At 41.1% G+C, this 20910-nt stretch overlaps 1 protein-coding gene across 5 annotated transcripts in view; it reads right to left on the bottom strand.

Annotated features, from left to right (window-relative positions):
- The window catches only part of OSBPL1A (oxysterol binding protein like 1A), a 197820-nt gene that overhangs the window by 114605 nt on the left and 62305 nt on the right, over window positions 1–20910 (bottom strand). For all 5 annotated transcript variants that reach the window (XM_058677085.1, XM_058677086.1, XM_058677087.1 and 2 more), the window contains 2 exons: window positions 14521–14602; window positions 2138–2244 (listed from right to left, as the gene is read on the bottom strand). In XM_058677085.1, the coding sequence (XP_058533068.1) occupies window positions 2138–2244; window positions 14521–14602 (189 nt within the window). The remainder of the gene's footprint in view (window positions 1–2137; window positions 2245–14520; window positions 14603–20910) is intronic.

The following is a 20910-nucleotide window of genomic DNA, read 5'->3' as shown; positions in this document are numbered from 1 at the left end:
TCAAAGACACTATAAAAGGCCAAATGTAAGAGTTACGGGAGTCCCAGAAGGTGCAGAAAGAGAAGCTGGTTTACAAATGTATTTAATGAAATAATAAGGGAAAATTTCCCTAATCTAGAGAAAGAATTGGGAAACAAGATCCAGGAGGGGCACAGAACTCCCAACAAGCTTGATCAAAAGCGATCTTCACCACGACACATGATAGTCAAGCTGTCTTCAATCGAACATAAGGAAAAGATCCTTAAATGTGCACGTGAAAAAAAAATCAACTGACATATAAAGGCATGCCAATTGAACTCATGGGAGACCTCTCACAGGAAAGTCTATAGGACAGAAGAGAACGGAATGACATATTCCAGATTCTAAAAATTATCAGCCCAGGATAGCGTACCCAGCAAAACTTTGTCTTTGAAAATGAAATAAAATTCTTCAACAGTAAAGAAAAGCTCAAACAATATGCCTCTTCCAAACCTGCCCTACAAATGATACCTAAAGATGTTCTCTAGACAGAGAAGAGGAATAGCACCCACCAAGAAACAAAGGCAAACGTGAAGAACATCCCAGTAAAATAACAGAGGACTAAATCAATGAATAACCCATTGCTAAAATGACAGAAAAATTATCACCCATTAATATTAACCCTGAATCTAAATGGCTTAAACTCATCAATCAAATGCTCTACTTTCAAAGATGGACTCCCAATGAAACTGTTTATCTTGACAACAGGATGCTGGTCTCTCTGCCATTGTCCATGCCCGCAATGATGGACATATGACTGTGTATGAAGAATTACACTATCGTATTGATATAGGGGAATTCTTGATGGGGGGAGAATTGGGGAGGAGATAAGGCAAATCCAAGGGCCTATGGAACTCTATCATAAAATGATAAGAAGTTTAAAAAAAAATAAGGAGACCTGTCCAGAAATAAAGTGTAAAACATTCCTTTTAACTTCGTGCTCAGCCTTACAACCACACAACTCTGGGACAACAAGTTAGCAGCTGCATCCACCATGCATCCACCAGGTACCACCTAGCAGCCCTGAGTGAAATTCTGTGATACCACACTTTACCTTCAGTGATAATCTATAATGCGACCATCCTATTCAGATTCATTTATAAAGCTAAATCATCCCTAAGTAAATTGGCATGTAAAACCTGCAGACACCAAAAAAAAAAATTGAGAAGGGATACTTCTAAGCATATCAGAAGAATTTACTCTCTAAAATGTATAATGATTTCCTATAATAGTTAATGGGATTCTGTTGAAAAATTCTTTAAATTTGTTTTAAATGCACTGCAGTTATTTCCATATTTTTCATAATCTCCATGATATATGAAATTTATGGCACACATAATAGATTTAAAACTGCATATGAATTTATAAGGTTTCCATTCTAATCATGGGAAAATATCAAATCTCTATATAAAAGAAACATTAACTCATTTGAATCTATCATGTTTTAACAAAACCTAATCTTCAAAAGTTACAAATAATTATAAGTGTAAGAAATGTAGTTCATTAAACTAAAAATTTTAAAAACAGAAAAATATAAGTATGCAGAAATCAAAATGGAAAAAAACACTTGATACTTATTTTCAAATCATGAAAATTAAAAACAAAGCAAGAAAAATCTTAGGTTAGGTAACCTAAGTCCCATATTTATGACTGTTGACTCATTGGAAAAATAATTACTAAATTCATAAGCATACTAGTCTTCTTCAAATTTGGGAAAGCATATGAAAGGAAAGAGAATAAAGAGATAAAAAGGCACAAAAAATGCACCATGCAATGAACTCAGCTGATATTAGTTACTATCACAATACTCTGATATCTAAATAAAAGTGTTAAGTTTTTTTCTAGAATATTTTCTTATACATCTACTGAAATGTCACAACTTACCCGAGGAGATGGACTTCAAGCAGATTTGTTAGACAAGACTACACCAATAAATTCAAAAGAAATGAACACAAATTATTTCAAAATTAGCCTACAAAATCAAGGATGTTAGTTCTAAAGTTTGGTAAAAAATGAAGCTTTCCTTCCCTGTGTTAATATCGTTTCTTCCTTTGAAAATTTTGGAAGCAATAGCTTATTATAGGATGAGCTTAAAAAATCCCAATTCCAAACTACCTACCCCTTCTTGTTTAGTGAAGAGATGAAGGCAATCACTCAAAGCTACACAAGTTTCTCGAGAAGCTTCAGAGACAACTTCAACTTCCTGAAGAAATAATGGAAGCATATCTACAAAAGAAAGGAACACTATGAACGACACTGGGAGTAAACCTGAAGCAAACTAGGACCACACAAATACTTTTTACCTAGTAATTTCATGCTTCCTCCCATTTGTTTGCAACAATGCATATTCAGTAGTATATTTCTTGAATATCATCATTAGGCGTGCAATGTAATCAGGGCATGTAAGTTGACAGAACAAAGAAAAGTATACATGACAAGAAGAGTCCATGAAATTAGTAATAATAAAGCTTACAGAAGTTAGACAGTAAAACAAAATTAGGGCCTGGCACAGTAGCCTAGTGGCTAGGGTCCTGGCCTTGCATGCACCGGGATCCCATATGGGTGCCGGTTCTACTCCCAGCACCCCTGCTTCCCATCCAGCTCCCTCCTTGTGGTCTGGGAAAACAGTTACAGACAGCCCAAAGCCTTGGACCCTGCACCCACGTGGAAGACCAGAAGGAGGTTCCTGGCTCCTGATCAGTTCAGCTCCAGCCCTTGTGGCCGCTTGGAGAGTGAACCATCAGACAGAAGATCTTCCTCTCTGTCTCTCCTCCTCTCTATATATCTGACTTTGCAAGAAAAAGAAAATCTTTAAAATTAAAATTAATAAAAACAGTTGAGAAAATAACATCCTTACCCAGCATCAAAATTTTCTTTCATAATTTTGTAATGTTAGACAACTAATTTCATTCAAAAGCAAACTGGCCAAAACAGGCAAAAATAACCCTGTAGTTGACAAATGTGGCTAATATCTGGAGGAGGCATTACCACAACTTTCCCTAGTTCTTATCTGGATAAATATTTGTTAAAAGATAGGTCTCTACATCTTCAAAAGCATGTCCCCATGAAAGTCAAGGACTTTTTTTTAAGTCTAAACAGAAAACAAATGTGTGATAATATCTTTATTTTCCCAGATCTCCTTAAGAAAATCAATCCACTTTCACATTAGAAGCCAGTCTGAAAAGTTGGCAAGAAAAAGCTACCAAATCCTCATATATCACTTAAAAACGAGCAAAATTTCATTTCCTGTCCAATTTGATGTAAGAAACATAACTAGTGCAGAGGTTTGTTAAGTACACATTTATTATCTGTTCCTTCTAATACATACAGAAAACTTTTTGTTCAAACAATTAAATCTATAGCACCAGTTACAAATTTGTAAAAATCCATATTTGCTTATACTGTGTTACTAAAGCATGGCAAACAGTCAGTAAATTAACGTGATAAAAAAATCCAACTGCCAGCAATTTGCTAAAATTCGACTGTAAAACACACTGGATCCCACCTTTAAAGATGCAAAACCTTAAAAAAAAAAAAAAAAAAGATCGTCTATTTATTTGGAAAGCAGGGTTAACAAATGAGATGGAGAGGTTAAGACAGCGATTTGTAACATCCAAATGGCTGCCAAGTCTGGAGCTGGGCCAGGCTAAAGTTAGGAGCTGGGCACACCACACAGGTCCCCTACATGGGTGGCACACAAACAAGCACTTGGGTGATGTTCCACTGCTTTTCCCAGGCACAACAGGAAGGAGCTGGATCGGAGATGGAACAGACAGGACTCATACTGGTGGATGACAGCCCTGCCAGCAGCAGCTTGGTCCAATGCATCACAACCCTGGCCCCCGTGCAAAAATGTCTAAGAGTAGATCACTCAGTATCACACAAGATTCCAAAGCATATTTCCAAGAATATATTAATGGTCACTATTATTGGCTCAACTCTAGCCATTGTGGCCACTTGGGGAGTGAACTAGTAGACGGAAGATCTTTCTCTTTCTCTCCCCTCTGTGAATCAGGCTTTCCAGTAAAAAAAAAAAAAAAAAAAAAAAAAAAAAAAAAAAAAAAGATCTTGGGCCCGGCGGTGTGGCCTAGTGGCTAAAGTCCTCACCTTGAATGCCCCGGGATCCCATATGGGTGCTGGTTCTAATCCTGGCAGCTCCACTTCCCATCTAGCTCCCTGCTTGTGGCCTGGGAGAGCAGTCAAGGACGGCCCAAAGCCTTGGGACCCTGCACCCACGTGGAAGATCTGGAAGAAGTTCCTGGATCCTGGCTTGAGATTAGCATAGCACCACCAGCTGTTGCGGCTCACTTGGGGAGTGAATCATCGGACGGAAGATCTTTGTCTCTCCTCTCTGTATATCTGACTTTCCAATAAAAAAAATAAGTAAATAAATCTTAAAAACAAAAACAAGAGAGAGAGAGACAGAGAGAGAGAAAGAAAGTCAGCTAGCCAGAATTTGTGGCATAGCAAAGTAAGTTGGCATCCCATATCAGAGTGCCAGTTTTAGGTCCTGGCTGCTCTGCTTCTGATCCAGTTCCCTGACAAAACACCTGGGAAGACAACTGATACGATGGCCCAAGTATCTGGGTTCCAGCCTTCCACACAGGAGAGAGTTCCTTCCAGCCCAGGCCTGGCTCTTTCGGGCATTTGGGGAATGAACAGTGGTTGGAAGATTTCTCTTTCCCTCCCCGTCATTCTGCCTTTCAAATAACTAAATCTTAAAGGGAAAAAACAAACAAAAAAAGGTCAGAATGAATGAAGAAAGGTAAATGAACAAGGAGGCATGAACAATGTTTCACTAATATTGGAATATAAGACTAACTATATTTCAAATTTTTCATCTTACGGAGTAGCTTCCTAGCACTAGCTATTCTTTAAAAAAAAACCGAATAATTGAAAACTAATACACTCTGTATCTTGATTTTACATACTTTATTTTTCATTTTGAGTCTTGATACACATTGTGAAGCTCTAGCCTCTACCTCTGCTGTTTAGTTACTAAACAGCAGAAAGGAATAGCATATGCTAGTTGCCATATGACTGAAATAGCACCTCAACAGATGTCTCACAAAAAAATGTGGACCAAGCACTGTGATGTACAAGAAAAAGCTATCACCTCTGTCTGACATAAGTTTGTCTGGGTAATCTAGTAACTTTCCACTCTGATGAGACAAGAGGCATGATAATCCATGAGTGATTTCTTTTATTAAATCCTACCACATGCTTAACCACTCACAGCTTTGTTTTAGTTATTTCCTACTTTAGATATGTTGATTAACATAAATAAACAAAGTGTCCAATTCATTATTGGGGATGCTTACGACAAGTGCTTATACAAACCAATTCTCCTAACTTTCCAAAAGATATTCAAACTCCATTTTGTTTTTTTGTTTGTTTTTCAAGAATTCAACATCAAGACGGTGTAAACTTTTGTCCAAGTGGGGTAATCTCTAACAATTTAGTGTAAGAACAAGACTGTGGAATTCCTGTTAACCTGTCTAGGGTTACGGTTGGCATCTGCCACACTGCAGCGCACAGCATCAGGGCACACTTACATAATGCTGTTTACTCACGAGGAATGCTACAGAAAAACCGAACTGCTAAGCTTCTAGAAATGCCACCAACCGGGATTAACTGCAGTTAATATTTAGAGACTAGATTGTCATAAATAAATGTAAAAAGCCCAGCAAGTTACCTGACTTGGTCTACTATGAAAATCCGGTAATTTTGAGAAAAAAGTTCTTTTTTTTTTGTACTAAAAATACTTTTGCTCCCAAGAAAGCTGCTGGAAGATCACTGGAAAAGTGTAACTTTAAAAGACATAAAAAGCTCACAATCTGTCACTTCTCATGATTATGCTGTAACATTTTTAACTGGGTGAGTTTTAATAGTAGTGAGAAAGTACTTGTTTCTGTATATGTTAACAGACAGAAACAATCTTAATACAATCTCTATCATTCTCCTCAGGTACACAATGTCTACACTTTCAGCCTAACATTTAAGATGCAACATAAACTTAATCCACTTCAGCCAAACTGTTTCCCTTGAAATATCTTATCTCAAAAACAGTCTTGTACTTTATTGCCTCTAAACTTCTGTTCAAGATAGTCCCTCTCCCCTGAATAGAATACTTATTCAAATTCATATTCATTATTTAACAAAAATTTTTGGTTTTTTTCCAGGGCTAGCTCAAATATCATGCTCTCCCAAAGTCTTCAAATATCACAGTTCAGCGTGACTTCTCTACTGGACCCCAAAAACAACCAGATAAAAGACACTGACAACTGTACGTATGTGGTATATCTACTACCACGTAAACTAAATCTTTCAACCTCTCAGACTCTACATTAAGCTACTGTGAATAAAAGAAAATAAACTTACTTTCATAATTGCACAGAAATTCCTAATGATCTTAAATCAACTTTATTTTCCAAGAATTACTGTACTTTAAAATATAAAATGAAAACATTCTCATTTATAGTAGTACAGTGTGATCAGAATACACTGATAAAAGGTGATTCTTAACTGTATCTTGTTATTTTACTTCAAGCACAAGAAAATTCATTTTGCTTTTTTCATATTTCAGTTGGGGAAAGATGTCAGAAGAAAAAATTAGGACAAATGCCATTTTATTTCACCACCTAACTTCTGAGAGTGGTGCTGCCTTAGACATATTTTTCTTTTAAGTTAAACACAACTAAGAGTAACACTCAAAACTAAGCTGTAGCAATGCATCTAAGGATAATTGCAGACAAAATACTGAAATCAGAAAATTTGTCTTAAGGGGGGGGAACCAATAATGCACACAGCTATGTCCATGAAAGACCTGATCCCACCTGCAGAGAGAAGGTATCGGAACTTCCTCCCTAAAAAAAAAGCAGCAATTCAGGGCCCAGTGTGGTGGCCTAGCACCTAAAGTCCTCGTCTGGAAAGCACTGGAATCCCATTTGGGCACAGGTTCTAATCCCAGCAGCCCCGGTTCTAATCCGGCAGCCCCACTTCCCATCCAGCTTCCCTGCTTGTGACCTGGGAAAGCAGTTGAGGACAGCCTCGGTACCATGCACCTGCATGGGAGACCTAGAAGAGGCTCTGGGCTCCTGGGTTCAGACTGGCTCTGCATCAGCCATTGCAGCTGCTTGAATCTTTGTATATCTGACTTTGCAACAAAAACAAATCTTAAAAAAAAATATGAATTGATTAAATGCTTCAGAAAATTCATACTCTCTCATCAAAATTCAGAATGTTTGGACCAAAAACACAACCAATTTCCAAATTTCTTTTATGCAAAACTGTAAGTTGAAAAAACCAAGAGGGGCCCGGCGGCCTGGCCTAGCAGCTAAAGTCCTCGCCTTGAATGCGCCGGGATCCCATATGGGTGCCAGTTCTAATGCCGGCAGCTCCACTTCCCATCCAGCTCCCTGCTTGTGGCCCGGGAAAGCAGTCGAGGACGGCCCAAGGCCTTGGGACCCTGCACCCACGTGGGAGACCCGGAAGAGGTTCCTGGTCCCGGCATCGGATTGGCGCGCACCGGCCCATTGCGGCTCACTTGGGGAGCGAATCATCGGACAGAAGATCTTCCTCTCTGTCTCTCCTCTATATCTCTCCTCCTCTCTCTATATCTGACTTTGTAATAAAGTATAAGCCAAACACACCTAAAATATCTTATTAGTACTAATAGCAGGGCTACAAGGACGACAGTTACAGAATTACGGTCAGTGACCTCTAGAGCAATGAGAGGATTTCAGTTACAATTTATTGAGTGGCAACTGTGCAGCAGCACCACACCAGGTGCTGCACTTAAAGGAGTTAAGACAGACAGAAACTTTGGTTCTTTAGGAACTTGCTCCCAAACAGGGAAAACAGAAAATAAAGCAAGTACTACTGGTTCAATGATAATGATCAAAGGAGACTTTGGAAGAATGTAGGGCAAGCATAAGAACTGCAAGGAGGAAAAATAGAGTGTTGAAAAAAATTTAGAAAAGCATACCAGTAAAGGAGACTTTCTGGGGTCAAGGAAACAGGAAAGCAGCAAATAAAACCATAGAACATGCTTTGTGGCTTTTCTTTTGGTAATAATAGTGAAATGAAGCAGTGGGGAAGATTAATCAAGTAGAATAAAATCTTCAAGGTGGCAAGCGGATTTGCACCACTCCTGATTGAAGTGTCCAACAGATTCCCTATCTTACAGTAGGTGACCTTTCAAAAACAGTCGAGGTAAACAGTAAATAGAGATTACATAACCTAAAGAACACCTGTGGGAGGGCAGGTAAGGAGTCTTAGGTGTGTACTGCAAAAGGCGAAGAGAGACAGAGCTTGATGATACCTTAGAATTCATTTAGTCTGCATGCTTGAGAGGTCATCAGAGTATGATGCCTGCTTGTCTTCTACAGACTTCAAAAAAAGTAAAAATTAGCAATCAGTCACTTGGTTTTCTTTTTTTAAAAAGATTTATTTAGGGGCCAGTGTGGTGACACAGCAAGCTAATCCCCCTCCTAGAGTGCAGCCATCTCATATGGACACCAGTTCATTTCCTAGCTGCTCCAATTCAGCTCTCTGTTTATGAACTGGGGAAGTAGCAGAGGATGTCTCAAGTTCTTGGGCACCTGCACCCAGGCGGGAGATACATGTGGGAAGCTCCTGGCTCCCAACTAAGGACTGGCTCAGCTCTGGCTATTGGGACCATCTGGGGAATGAACCAGCAGACTGAAAACTGTCTACTTCTCTCTCTCTACAAAACTGCCTTTCATATAGAAAAAAATTTTTAATTTATTAATTTCAAAAGCAGAGGAAGAGAGGGACACAGACAAAAATCTTTAAGATTTATTTAGTTTTATTGATTTTTTTATTGGAAAGACAGATTTACACAGAGAAGGAACAAAAATAATTCCATTTATTGGTTTACTCCCCAAGCAGACTAAAGGCCATAGCTGAGCTGATCCGAAGCCCGGAGCTTCTTCCAGGTCTCCCATGTGGGTGCCTTGGGACATCCTCAATTGCTTTTACAGCCTACAAGCAGAGAGCTAGAAGAGAAGTACAGCAACTGGGACATAAACCAGCACCCATATAGGATTCTGACGCATGCAAGCTAAGTACCTTAGCCACTAGGCTACTGCACTAGGACCCAGTAAAGAAAGATTTTTACACAGAAAAAGATTTTCCATTCTCTGGCTTACACCCTAAATGGTCACAATGACCAGAGCAGAGAAGATCCAAAGCCAGGAACTTCTTCTGGGTTTCCCAGGCAGGTGTGGGGTCCTAAGAACTTAGGCCATCTGCTGCTGCATGCCAAAAGCAGGACATAAGCAGAGAGCTGGATCAGAAGTATAGCAGCTGGGCTCATACTTAAGATCCCTCTCTCTCTCTCTCTTTCCCTCTCTTTAACTCTGCCTTTTAAATAAATATAAATAAATCTTTCTTGGAAATTCTGAAAAAGGCTTAAGTTAACATGCCTGCAGTTATTAGAAATAAAAATTAAAAACACATGTTGTGAAATACTATGGGAAAAAATTTAAAGCCAACACCTAGAATTTCTAAAATGGAAAATACAGTTTCTAACACTAGAAATTCATTCCCAGCAGCTGCAAATGTAAATACTTCAGAAAAAATTTCATCAAGGATTTCAATAATCTCCACAATGAAAACTACAAAGCATTAAAGAAATGTAAGGTCACACAAAAAAGTAAAAATTTCTGTGTAGCTCTGCCTTTCAAATAAATCTTAAAAATAAATAAAAAGATAAAAGCCAACTAATATGGTACAAATTGGAGCAAGAAGAAAGGGACCTGATTTTAAACTTAGTATAATTTTGTACTAAGATGTAAGGTCACTAAGAATTACAACAAGAAATGGATTTTGCACATAAACATTTGAGTTTTTCATCTGAGACGTCTCTGGCAGACAACACAAAGCAGTTTAGGTGTGAAAACTGGATGTGTACCTATCCATTTCCTTAAAGAAAACACTGGGGATACAACTACGTAGAAACTACTGGCATGAAGAACTTATCTTCATCTCTCCAACTCCATTAAAAAAATATCCTAACCATACTTACTCATTGTATATAAAGTGCAATTCTTTTTATTACAATGAACTTTCAGAAAATAATGTTTATAACTGGGAATAAGCCCACTGGATTTATTATAGATAAATAAACAGGGTTGTCAGGTCACAGACCAACACTTCCTACAAATTATCACTCAAAATGAAAAAAATCTCTCCTGAGATCAAACATGATGCATATCTCTAAGCAAACATGGTTTTTTTTATCAGCTCTTCAATACGAGATAGGCAGTCACTGCTAATGCAGACATGCATAGCACCATTTTGAGTTACATAGCACACAGACGACCTGAAACCAAGAGATTTGATTCAAGCTTTAAAGAAAAAAAGGTCTAATTTGGTTGTGATTCTGATAAAATTTTGTGCTCTGGTCCAAGTGAAATAAATTCATTTCATGTGACCTAAGACTACACCTACATTTTTTGAATGTTAATATCTCTTCTTACTTTTTCCCTCATATTTTTATACCTCTGAGGGCAAACGTTTGAAAAGCCCACTGAAGGTCCTAACTGCCTAATTCTGAAATCCTAAAATCTACTGAGTTATGCATTTTGCATCAGTGAATGTTAGGTTATGTGAATGATATCCACTTGGTATTTTTAAAGTCCATTAAAAATGTCCCAGGTGTAGGCAACAATGTGGGTTAACTCATATCTATGCAAATGTTATAGAGCTAGGCGAAAAGCAGCGAATAGCTGGCAGGCATTCTGGGCCTGGTTAATGCCAAATCTGTGTTAACTGTAACAATGTAACAGCATAGTAGACTCCTTCCCCCACCCACCCCAAGATATGCAGGGAAGGCAGGGGACACTAGGCCAGCATATACCACCTGGTCTCCCAGGCATGCTGCAAGTTGCCATGCAATGCAGGAGCTGTGGATTATCTGGGGAAGAGGATCTAGGGACTGCTTGGAGTAAGAGCAGCTGAGGCCATATTTGACAGAGGAGTAATGATTTGGCGGGGTCTTCCACAGCCCAGGCAACTGCACTTGCAGGTTGATGAGGGAACCGAAGCTGGGTGGTTTAGAGGCGGGAAACCAGAGGCATGTCTGGGTCAGTCCAAGGTACCCACCCACCTAAGTGGGAGACCTGGGCTGGGCTAAGTAGCATGACCCACCACCCACCAGCACATGCAAAAGCTGGGGCTAGGGGGACATGCCTGATTTGGATGCATGCCTACCTGGGAGTGTTGGGACAGCGGATGGGCCAAGTCAGACTGGGCCACAAAACCCAGTAGAACACCAGAGAGTCAGATCTGGAGGCAGACTGTAGATTTGTGGGCTCACCTCTGAGGGCCTGTAGCACCTACAGATTTGTGAGAACTGGTGGCTGGACAGTGAAAGTCACCAACACCTGTCAAAGTCAGAGCTAGGAGGAGGCCAGGCTGGACCAATCGACAGCACAAACAGGCACGAACAAAGGTCAGCACTGAGGGCAGATCATGCCAAGCGGGGTCATGGCACCCACCGGTACATTTGATATCTGAGGCTGGGAATAGGCATGGCAGAGGAACTTGGAGAATTCCCCTGCTAGGCCACAGCTCCTGCTGGTGAACACCAGAGTCAGGTCTTGGGGCAGAACAGGCTGGGCTACGGCATCTGTTGTTACACATGTGGGCCAGGCCTGGGTTTGGGTTGAGCTGGGCTGGGCCAGTTTGCAACACACTCTGGCCTGAGCAAGAGCCAGGCTGGGTTGCAGGATATGCTGGGTCAGGCTGCAACAATCACCATTTCACCTGAAGGCCAGGGCTGGGAGTGGACTGGGCTAGACTGCTGCAGAGCTGGCAAGAGCTGTGACTGGGGATTGGAAGGTACAAGCCAGGTTGCAGTTCTTGTTGGCAAATGCCAAGACAGGGCAAGCCATGCCAAACTAGGCCATAGCACCCATCAACACAGAAGATCAGGGCTGGGAGTGGGCCTGGGAGGGGGATTTCAGGGACTCCCATTCTGGGTTGCTGCTTCCACTGGCAGGTGTGACAGCTGGGACTGGGGCCAGGATGGTTTAGGGATGGGTCAGGCTAGGCTAGGCTGCCGCACCTGCTAGTATTTATGAGAAACAGAATGGATACGGGCCAGCCAGGCTACGTTCCAACTCCCATTGGCAAGTGGTAGGACTGGGTACAAGATGTGTCAGATTGGAATGCAGCACCCTCTGGCAAACACAAGATCCAGAACTGGGAATGAGCCTGGCAAGGGAACTGTGAATACTCCCCATACTAGACTGTACCTCCTGCTGGTGAGCACGAGAACCAGTGCGGGGGGTGGGGCAGATAGAACAAAGCACCAATACCCATCAGCATTTGTGTGGGCTGGGTCTAGTGACATGTCAGGCTAAGTTAAGCTGCAGCACTCATTGGTTTGTACAAGAGCCAAGTGGGATACAGGCTGGGGTGGACCAGGCTAAAGCATGTGATAACTGGGACACGCAAAAACTGGCACTTGCAAAAAAACTAGATGTGGGATGAGCTTGGCAAGGGTTACTGGGGGTCACCCTGACTAGGCCATCGTTATCTACTAGCGTGCATAAGGATTGGGCATGTGGCAGGCTGGCATGGGAAAGGCCATAGCACCTGCTGGCTCATGTTAGAGTTGAGTCTGGAAGCAGAACTGACCAGGCAGCTGCATCCAGTGGTATGTGCATTGGCTATTGCAGGTGACAGACCAAACCTGACATTGTACTAGCTGGTACACACAAGAGTCAAGTCTAAGTTCACCTCAGGCAAGGTTTCTTGAGAGGATTCCCCAGCTAGACCACTCGACAGACACCAGTAACAGGAAAAAAATTACAAGATGTGTTCCAGTCTTGGAGTGGATGTATCGGGACCGGGCCGCCTCAGTTGCTTATGCCTGTGCAGTGGACAGCATTCCCAGATGCACACAGGACACATGACAGCCAGCTGATCTAGGCCAGCAAGGATACAGAGTGCTTCATCAGAAGGAAAGCAGAACAGATTGGATAACTCTTCTGGCCAAGCTTTGCAGCAAGTGTCTGTGTCTGTGGATGCACTAAGAAGGACTTCGTCAGCCAATAGGCCTTGTAATCTTGTTCTCAACCCTGGTGCAACAAAGCCTACAACGTCTCAGAACTATCTAAACCACTCACGTAATACCCTCAGAACACTTTTCCCCACATTGGGGTCTCTAAAGTGTCATCAAATGACATTCCCCCATCCCTATGTGCTGATGTACTTTGGCAGCAAAGAGCGGCCTTATTCCCTCTCCGACTGGGGATACGGGAGAAAAAAGTCAAGAACTAAAACGTCTGACCAACACACCTTTCTCCATACCTCAATCTTCTCCACCTAAATTAGAGGCCCACATGCAGTGCATCCCTCAACTATGTAAGCAGTATCAAAAATAAAACAAAAATTTTATTTAAAAAAAAAAACAGTCCATTGAGAATGAACAAAATACAATATTCCATCCTGCAGTTGATAAGCAAAATGATCACTGAAATCTTGATGCAACTCCAAACATGGAACAAAGAGACCACATGAGGCAGGGAGACAATGACAGCTTGCTGCTGTAATCTGCTGTCCTTGCCAAACCCATTGTGCATCCTATGGCCACCTCTGTTTCTAGAAATAAACAGATGCTGAGCTGAAGGAAAGGGACACCAAAGTCTGCACAGGCACAGAATACTGTGCTTAGCCTTCTCCAATGTGAACATTTCTTCGACACTTCCCTAAAAACACACAAACCAAACCTCAGGGTCCATGGAAGGAAGCTAGTTCACAGTAAACTGCTAATCATAAATTCACAGATAACTAAAGCAACTGTATTTTAGCAGTCATTTCTATTCTTATCATGGCAAATGCATAAGACAACTGTTAAAGTCTGAAGTCTAAAAAGCACAATTTTAATTTACAAGGAAATAAACCTTTTTTTCAGTTCTTAGATTTGGTATTATGCTATGTCAGCTCTTGATTTGTAACTGATGGAGAGTGAAGACATAAAATTTACAGCTGAAAGGAAAATCAGTAATTACACAGTTCATACATAAAGTTCCAAAAGTGTAAAGGCCAAGCGCTTGGAAAGAACCACCCCTCTATCTGACGGCAGAAATGTAAATGTGCTGTTAGAGTAACAACTTGTAAGTGACAAAGAATTTAAGGCAGTCTGACTGCAAAACCCACAGTTCCTAGAATTCTCAAGCAAAATTCTCAGTATGTAGGCAAAATGAATTCAAATCCCAAAATAACTTATGAACTTTCCTTTTTCTTAAAAGAAAAACATCAATACAGTATGCATGCAATCTCAATGAGCAGATATTAAATATTACATAATGTAGAATTTCTAAACATTTTTATGAATAGTAATTGTAAATTCAAAACTAAAAATTACTTAAAATGTAAAGTCAAAGTAAGACCACAAAGTGATGACACTTACGATAATGGTGATAATGGATTGTAATAAAATAGTGACTTTAGGTAATGTTTTTTTACCTTCAGCCATGCTGCATTCCTTAATCATTTTGAGAAAGTTGGAAATCTCTCTGTCTAGTTTTTGTTGACATGCTTGCACTTTCTGAAAGGAAAATAAGAAACAAAATTAGACCCAAAGAAGGTTGTTTTTTTTTTTTAAAGTCAGAGATACAGAGAGGAGGAGAGAGGGAGGAAGATCTTCCATCCGATGATTCCCTTCCCAAGTGGTCACAATGCTCAGAACTGAGCCGAGCTGAGCCGAAGCCAGGAGCCAGGAGCTTCTTCAAGGTCTCCCACACAGGTGCAGGGTCAAGGTTTTGGGCTGTGCTCCACTGCTTTCCCAGGCCACAAGCAGCAGGGAGCTTGATGGGAAGTGGGGCTGCTGGGATTAGAAGCGGCACTCATATGGGATCCAGGTGTGTGCTAGGCCACTTCAACAGGACCCCCAAGGAAAGATTTTTACATTACCTATGTTTTAATGATTCTGTCAGAACTTTCAGTTCATAGATTCACACACGTAAGAACATACACCTCATAGGAAGAAAAGCGTCAAGAAACATTTCCTTGGGAAGTGAATGTAACAGGAGCCAGCATTGTGACATGGTAGGGAAGGGCATCCACACTGCTTGTGAGCCCGGAGCCCCGGCTGCTCTACCTGGGAAGGCAGTGGAGGATGAGTCAGGTGTTTGGATTCCTGCCACCCATGAGATCCAGATGGAATCCCAGGGTGAAGGCTTCAGCTTAGCCTAGCCCTGGCTGATGTGAGATATTTGGGGAGCAAATCAAAGGATAGAAGAATGATCTATCTCATTCTTTCCCCCTCTCTCTGTCATTCTTTCAAGTAGATGAAAATAAAGTTTTTTTAAAAAACAAATTTTAACAACTGTACTTCTGGAAGAAAAAACTCTAGATGGCCCCAACATTCAGAAATCACAAGCTGATTTTCATCCTGCAGTCCAACAGCATCGGGCCCTCAGATCAGCAGTGCAATGTGGGCACCTTCTAAGTCAAAACTTATAAACACCAAGTCAGTCATACACAGCAAAAGTCCTTGTTTCCAAAGACAAAACACAAATATAAATTATGACACCAGTTACATTCTCATCTTAGTGTATATTTACAAGTACAAAATGAAGAGTCAGATAAATCTATTATGGTATTTTATATAGTTTCCTGATAAAGTAGGAAGAACAGTAAGAAAATGGCCACTGCATATACAGTTGCTTATGGTGATTAAAAATATTCTAAGAACCTTGACCTCACAAACATTAGTACTGTGTCCACAACAATGTGATTCTATCTCTAGCCTTATACAACTTCACTTCGTACTGCTAATCTCACCTGGCACATCACAAAACATTTTGTTCCCCCAATTTAATCTTCCATTGCTCAATGTGCCAAGGTGACCCAGGTAAGCACCCAGTTCTCCTATTTCACCTTATGAATTTTTCAGTGCTTATGAAGCTCAGCCCAACCACAGCAGAATTATTCATGGTACCACATCAGTGACAGGCAATGTTCTCTTTTAAATTTGCTTTACCCTCTTTATGTTTTTAGAGTGCTAACAATATCTCAATATAATTCAGTTATTTTCATTTTAGGGAGGCAGAATACCTAAATACTATGCAATTTAAAATGCCAAAGAGAAATGACAGGCTTGATAGTTCTTTCAAAAGTCTGTGAACACAGGCTGATGGCAGGGAAAAAGCTGACCTGGAAACACTGCGACCAAATGCACCGCTCATGATTTATTAACAGAAAATCGTCATCCTTGCTATATACATATTTAACATTCCTGATCACATGTAAGTCAACACTATTGTTTTCCCGTTTCCTTTGTACAAGAAAGGTTAGATGTACAAAAGCAAGCACTGGCTTCATCTGCTGACTGTCCATCTGTAAAACAGGTAGATCCTGAGGTCATAACTAAGAGCAGGAAACATTTCTCTGTCGCACTGCCTCAAATACTTAAATCACACTCACTTTCACTCGGCTCATCTACCTGACATATTGCTTGATTGATGGTTTATTGAAAGCTATGTGTCAGCTGGAGGAAACTAAATATTCACATCCATTAGGTACAAGGTGCCTTCTGTTCTAAACAACTTAGTGCCATTTCTGAATAGTTCAGTATTGTTGCACTGATACAAAAAGAAAATAAGACAGGTTATTAATACAAGAAATACAATCCAGTCTCTGATGTGTTATAATTCCCCTTAGCAGCTCATGGTAAACTGGAACATCTACTTGTGAATTTTAATGTTATGAATTTTTAATCTCCAACTCGTTGACATATGTCAGTGACTTCTTACAGTTGAGACACCTGCTTATTTACTCTCAGTGGAATCCACTCTGAGCACTGCTCTCAGCCCTAAAGTGTCACCGTGTTTCAACTTTGCCCAAGCTATCTGGGCAAAGCACAGATAACAAGAATGACGCACAGTGACCTGGAGGCACAGAGGGTCAGAAGGCATCAGCTGAGGCACCTAAGCCACACTGACTTCTGTCCACCCACATTTCAGCTAGTTGGTTGACTTCTGATTATATTTTAAACTGCCTTTACTGACCTTTGGGGCAACACAAAAGTGCACATCCAGAAGAGAAATAACTACAGAGAAGTAGATAACGAAAGATTAAGTTTTCAAAGATTACTGAAAGGCAAAAAGAGACAGACAGAGACCACTAATCCACTGGTGTGCTCTACATGTGCCCACAACATCCAGCAACAGACCAGGCCCAAGGGAGGAACCCAGAACTCCATCTGCATCTCCTGCATGAGTGTCAGAGACCTGAGCACTTGTGCTGCCACATGCTGCCTTCCAGGATCTGAAATGGCGGGAAGTTGATAAGACAGCAGAGCCAGGTGCTGAACCAACGCACTCTGATTTGGGACATGGATGTCCTCTATCTCCCAAACCATAGTGGCTTAATCATTGTGCCAAACGTCCCACCCCCACCCACAGAGAGGTCATTCATCTCACACTATACGCTACAGAAGCTCCATATTTGGTTAATTTAGAATAGAAATATATTACTTACTATGCAAATAAAAAGGAAAAAACTCACTACTACACTCAACAATATTACCGTGAGTGAAATACACCAAAGGAAACGTGCTGTATGATTCTGCTGGCATGGAATTCTAGAACAGCCAAACTGATAATGCCTATAATGACACTGTTATTTTGTCAGTCTCAGGAGATTGGTGGGTCCCTGAGATGAAGCTGGAGGGCACTGTCTGTAAAGAGGAGCAAGGTAACTTTTGAGTAACAAAAATCTCCTGTATCAGGGCAAAGACTATCCAGTGGCCCAGATAAGGCCCTTCAAGCTATTTGGTGGTCGTGAAAGGGAATCCCAGGCAGGACTCAAAATTTGTATTCAGAGGTGCGGCGCAGTAGCAGAATGGCTACTAAGTCCTGGCCCTGCATGTACCAGGATCCAACGTGAGCACCAGCTTGTTTCCCAGCTGTTCCACTTCACTTCCAGCTCCCTGCCTGTGGCCAGGGAAAGCAGTGAAGAATGTCCCAAAGCCCTGGAACCCCGCACCCATGTGGGAGATCCAGCAGAAGCTCCTGGCTTTGGATCGGCTTAGCTCCAGCCGTTGTGACCTCTTGGGGAGTGAACCAGCAAATGAAAATCTTTCTCTGTCTCTCCTCTCTATAAATCTCTTTCCAATAAAAAATAAATCTTTTTTTAAAATCTGTATTTCAAGTTTATTTTCAGATTGATAATTTTGTAGGGCCCATGAATAATGGTACAAATATCCAAGTGGCCCTTGGCAGAAAAAAGTTATCCACACCTGTATCTGCATCTTGATAGTTATGGTTATGCGTTAAATACATTTTCCAAAATCCACCTCATTGAACATGCTAAGTGAATTCATTTTGTTTTATTGATACTATGCCTCAGCAACATTAATTTCAGCCTCCAAATTATGGATTTTCACCTCTCATAATTTTTCTCTGAAGTATTGATGTCTAGTACTCATCTCAACATCACCCAAACTTCAGCCAAGTTCACTTCAAGGTTAGCCCCACACCCCACCTTCCTTGGTTCTTAGTCAACTCCCATCACAAATTCTTTGGTAGATCTAGTGAATACTGTAGTGTTCTTAGGGTTTAATTTTGCAACAGATATTTATACCAACTAAAAACAGAAAAGTAGCCTACAAGGAGAAGTCACTGTCCCTTTGTCAGTCCTGGAGCCCCTTGGCTTTGATCATTTCCCAGCCCCAAGGCAGCAGCTGTTCATTTCTCCCTCTCCAGGAAAGACCTAAGCCGAGGTAAGTGTGAATACATTCTTGCTTTTTCCCTCCCAAGTAGCATATCTGATGCATTGCTTGAGTTTGTCCTTTTACTTCACCACATATTCTAAGTATTTTAGTATATTTAAATCCCCTTCAGGGCCATTAATGTGGTCCATATGTTAAACCGCTTACAGCACCCACATTGGAGTGCTAGTTCATGCACCCAGTGCTTAACTTCCTGTTTATGCATATGGAAATGCAGAAGAGAATGGCTCAAGTTCCTGAGCCCCTGCCACCCACAGGTAGAGACCAGGATGGAGTTACAGGAGTTGTGGCTCCAGCTTGGCCCTGCCTTGGCCACTGCAGCCATTTGGGAAATCAGAGTAGATAGAAGCTAGCTTTCCATGTCCATCACTTTGCCTTTCAAATATAGATATACTTTAAAATGTCTAGTTCGTATTGGATTTACCAGCCTGTATCAGCCCTACACTGACATCCTTGTGTACATGTATTCTTATATATATATATATATATATAAAATGTATTTTTTTTAAAGATTTTACAGAGAGGAGACACAGGGAGGTCTTCCATCCACTGATTTCCTCCCAAATGGCCAGAATCACCAGAGGTGAGATGATCTGAAGCCAGGACTCTCCCAGGTGTCTCACGTGGGTGCAGGGGACCACAGACTTGGGTCATCCTCCACTGCATTCTCAGGCCATGAGCAGACAGCTGGATTGGAAACGGAGTAGCCAGGATATAAACAGGTACCCATATGAAATGCTGGAGCAACAAACAGCCTGCTGTATCAACAGGCTACACCCACACTCCTAAATCAGAAAATGTTCATATTATTTTTAAAAGGCTTATTTATTTTTCAAGATTTATTTATTTTATTGGAAAGTCAGATATACAGAAAGGAGTAAAGACAGAAAGGAACATCTTCTGTCCACTGATTCATTCCCCAAGTGGCCACAGCGCCTAGAGCTGAGCAGATCCGAAGCTGACTGATGCTTTCCCAGGCCACAAGCAGGGAGCTAGATGGGAAGTGGAGCAGCTGGAATTATAACCCGTGCCCATATGGGATTCCGGTGCATCAAAGGCAAGGACCTTAGCCGCTAGGCTACTGCACCAAGCTCAGATTTATTTATTTTAATTGGAATGGCAGATACACAGAGAGAAGGAGAAACAAAAGATCTTCCATCCACTGGTTCACTCTATGTGGCCACAATGGCTGAGCCTGAGCCAATCTAAAGCCAGGAGCCAGAAGCTCCTTCCAGGTCTCCCATGTGGGTGTAGGGTCCCAAGGTTTTGGGCCATGTTCCACTGCTTTCCCAGGTAACAAGCAGGGAGCTGGATGGGAACTGGGGCCACCAGGACACAAACTGGCACCCATATGGGATTCTGGTGCATGCAAATCGAGGACTTTAGCCACTAGGCTACCATGCTGGGCCCTCTCATTTTCTGATCTTATTAAAATTTAGTATATGTTTCTTAACAGGTCAGATCCTACAGATTCAAGGCATCCTCAACAATTGCAACCCCAGCTTTGCTACCAACACCGTAAGTACTTAGGAGCCTATCCTGGTGCTTCTCTATCTTTGCTGGCCGAAACGCAGTAAGACATGTGTTACTATAAGTACTTGAAATATAGTTATAATAACTAAATTTTTTTAACTGAAGTTTAATATATACAGCCACATGTGAATTTCAGCTTTGTACTGGATAGTGCAGTTCTATGCCAAAACTGTGTGTGACATTTCTTCTCAAATGTCTCTTTAGAAATGTCTTCAAGATGCCATTAAGGCAATAATCATGAGCTCAATATTCCCAGAACTTACACTTTTCTCCACAGAAGCCAAGCTTCAAGGTGAGGACAGAGAACCATGAAGACATGTTTCAAGTTTCTAGAGATTCTCATTCTGGGAGGAGATACAATAAATCCAAAAATATGATTTGGTCACTTTTCCAAGACAGAATTTTTACAATTTCTAATATGTCCAAGCACTAATCCAGAAGCATTCAGATAAATGAACATCAGGGTTTTTGGTTTGTCTGTGGTATATTTCAGTCGCAAAACACAGTTTCCCACATTTGTCGCCGCCGCCCAGCAGTGGCGACACTAAAAGGATGTGGCAAACTCTTGAGGGTCCGGGAAAAGCCGG

Source organism: Ochotona princeps, chromosome 18 (assembly GCF_030435755.1).
Source record: "Ochotona princeps isolate mOchPri1 chromosome 18, mOchPri1.hap1, whole genome shotgun sequence".
NCBI lineage: Eukaryota > Metazoa > Chordata > Mammalia > Lagomorpha > Ochotonidae > Ochotona > Ochotona princeps.
This window is presented reverse-complemented; position numbering and strand designations above follow the sequence as displayed.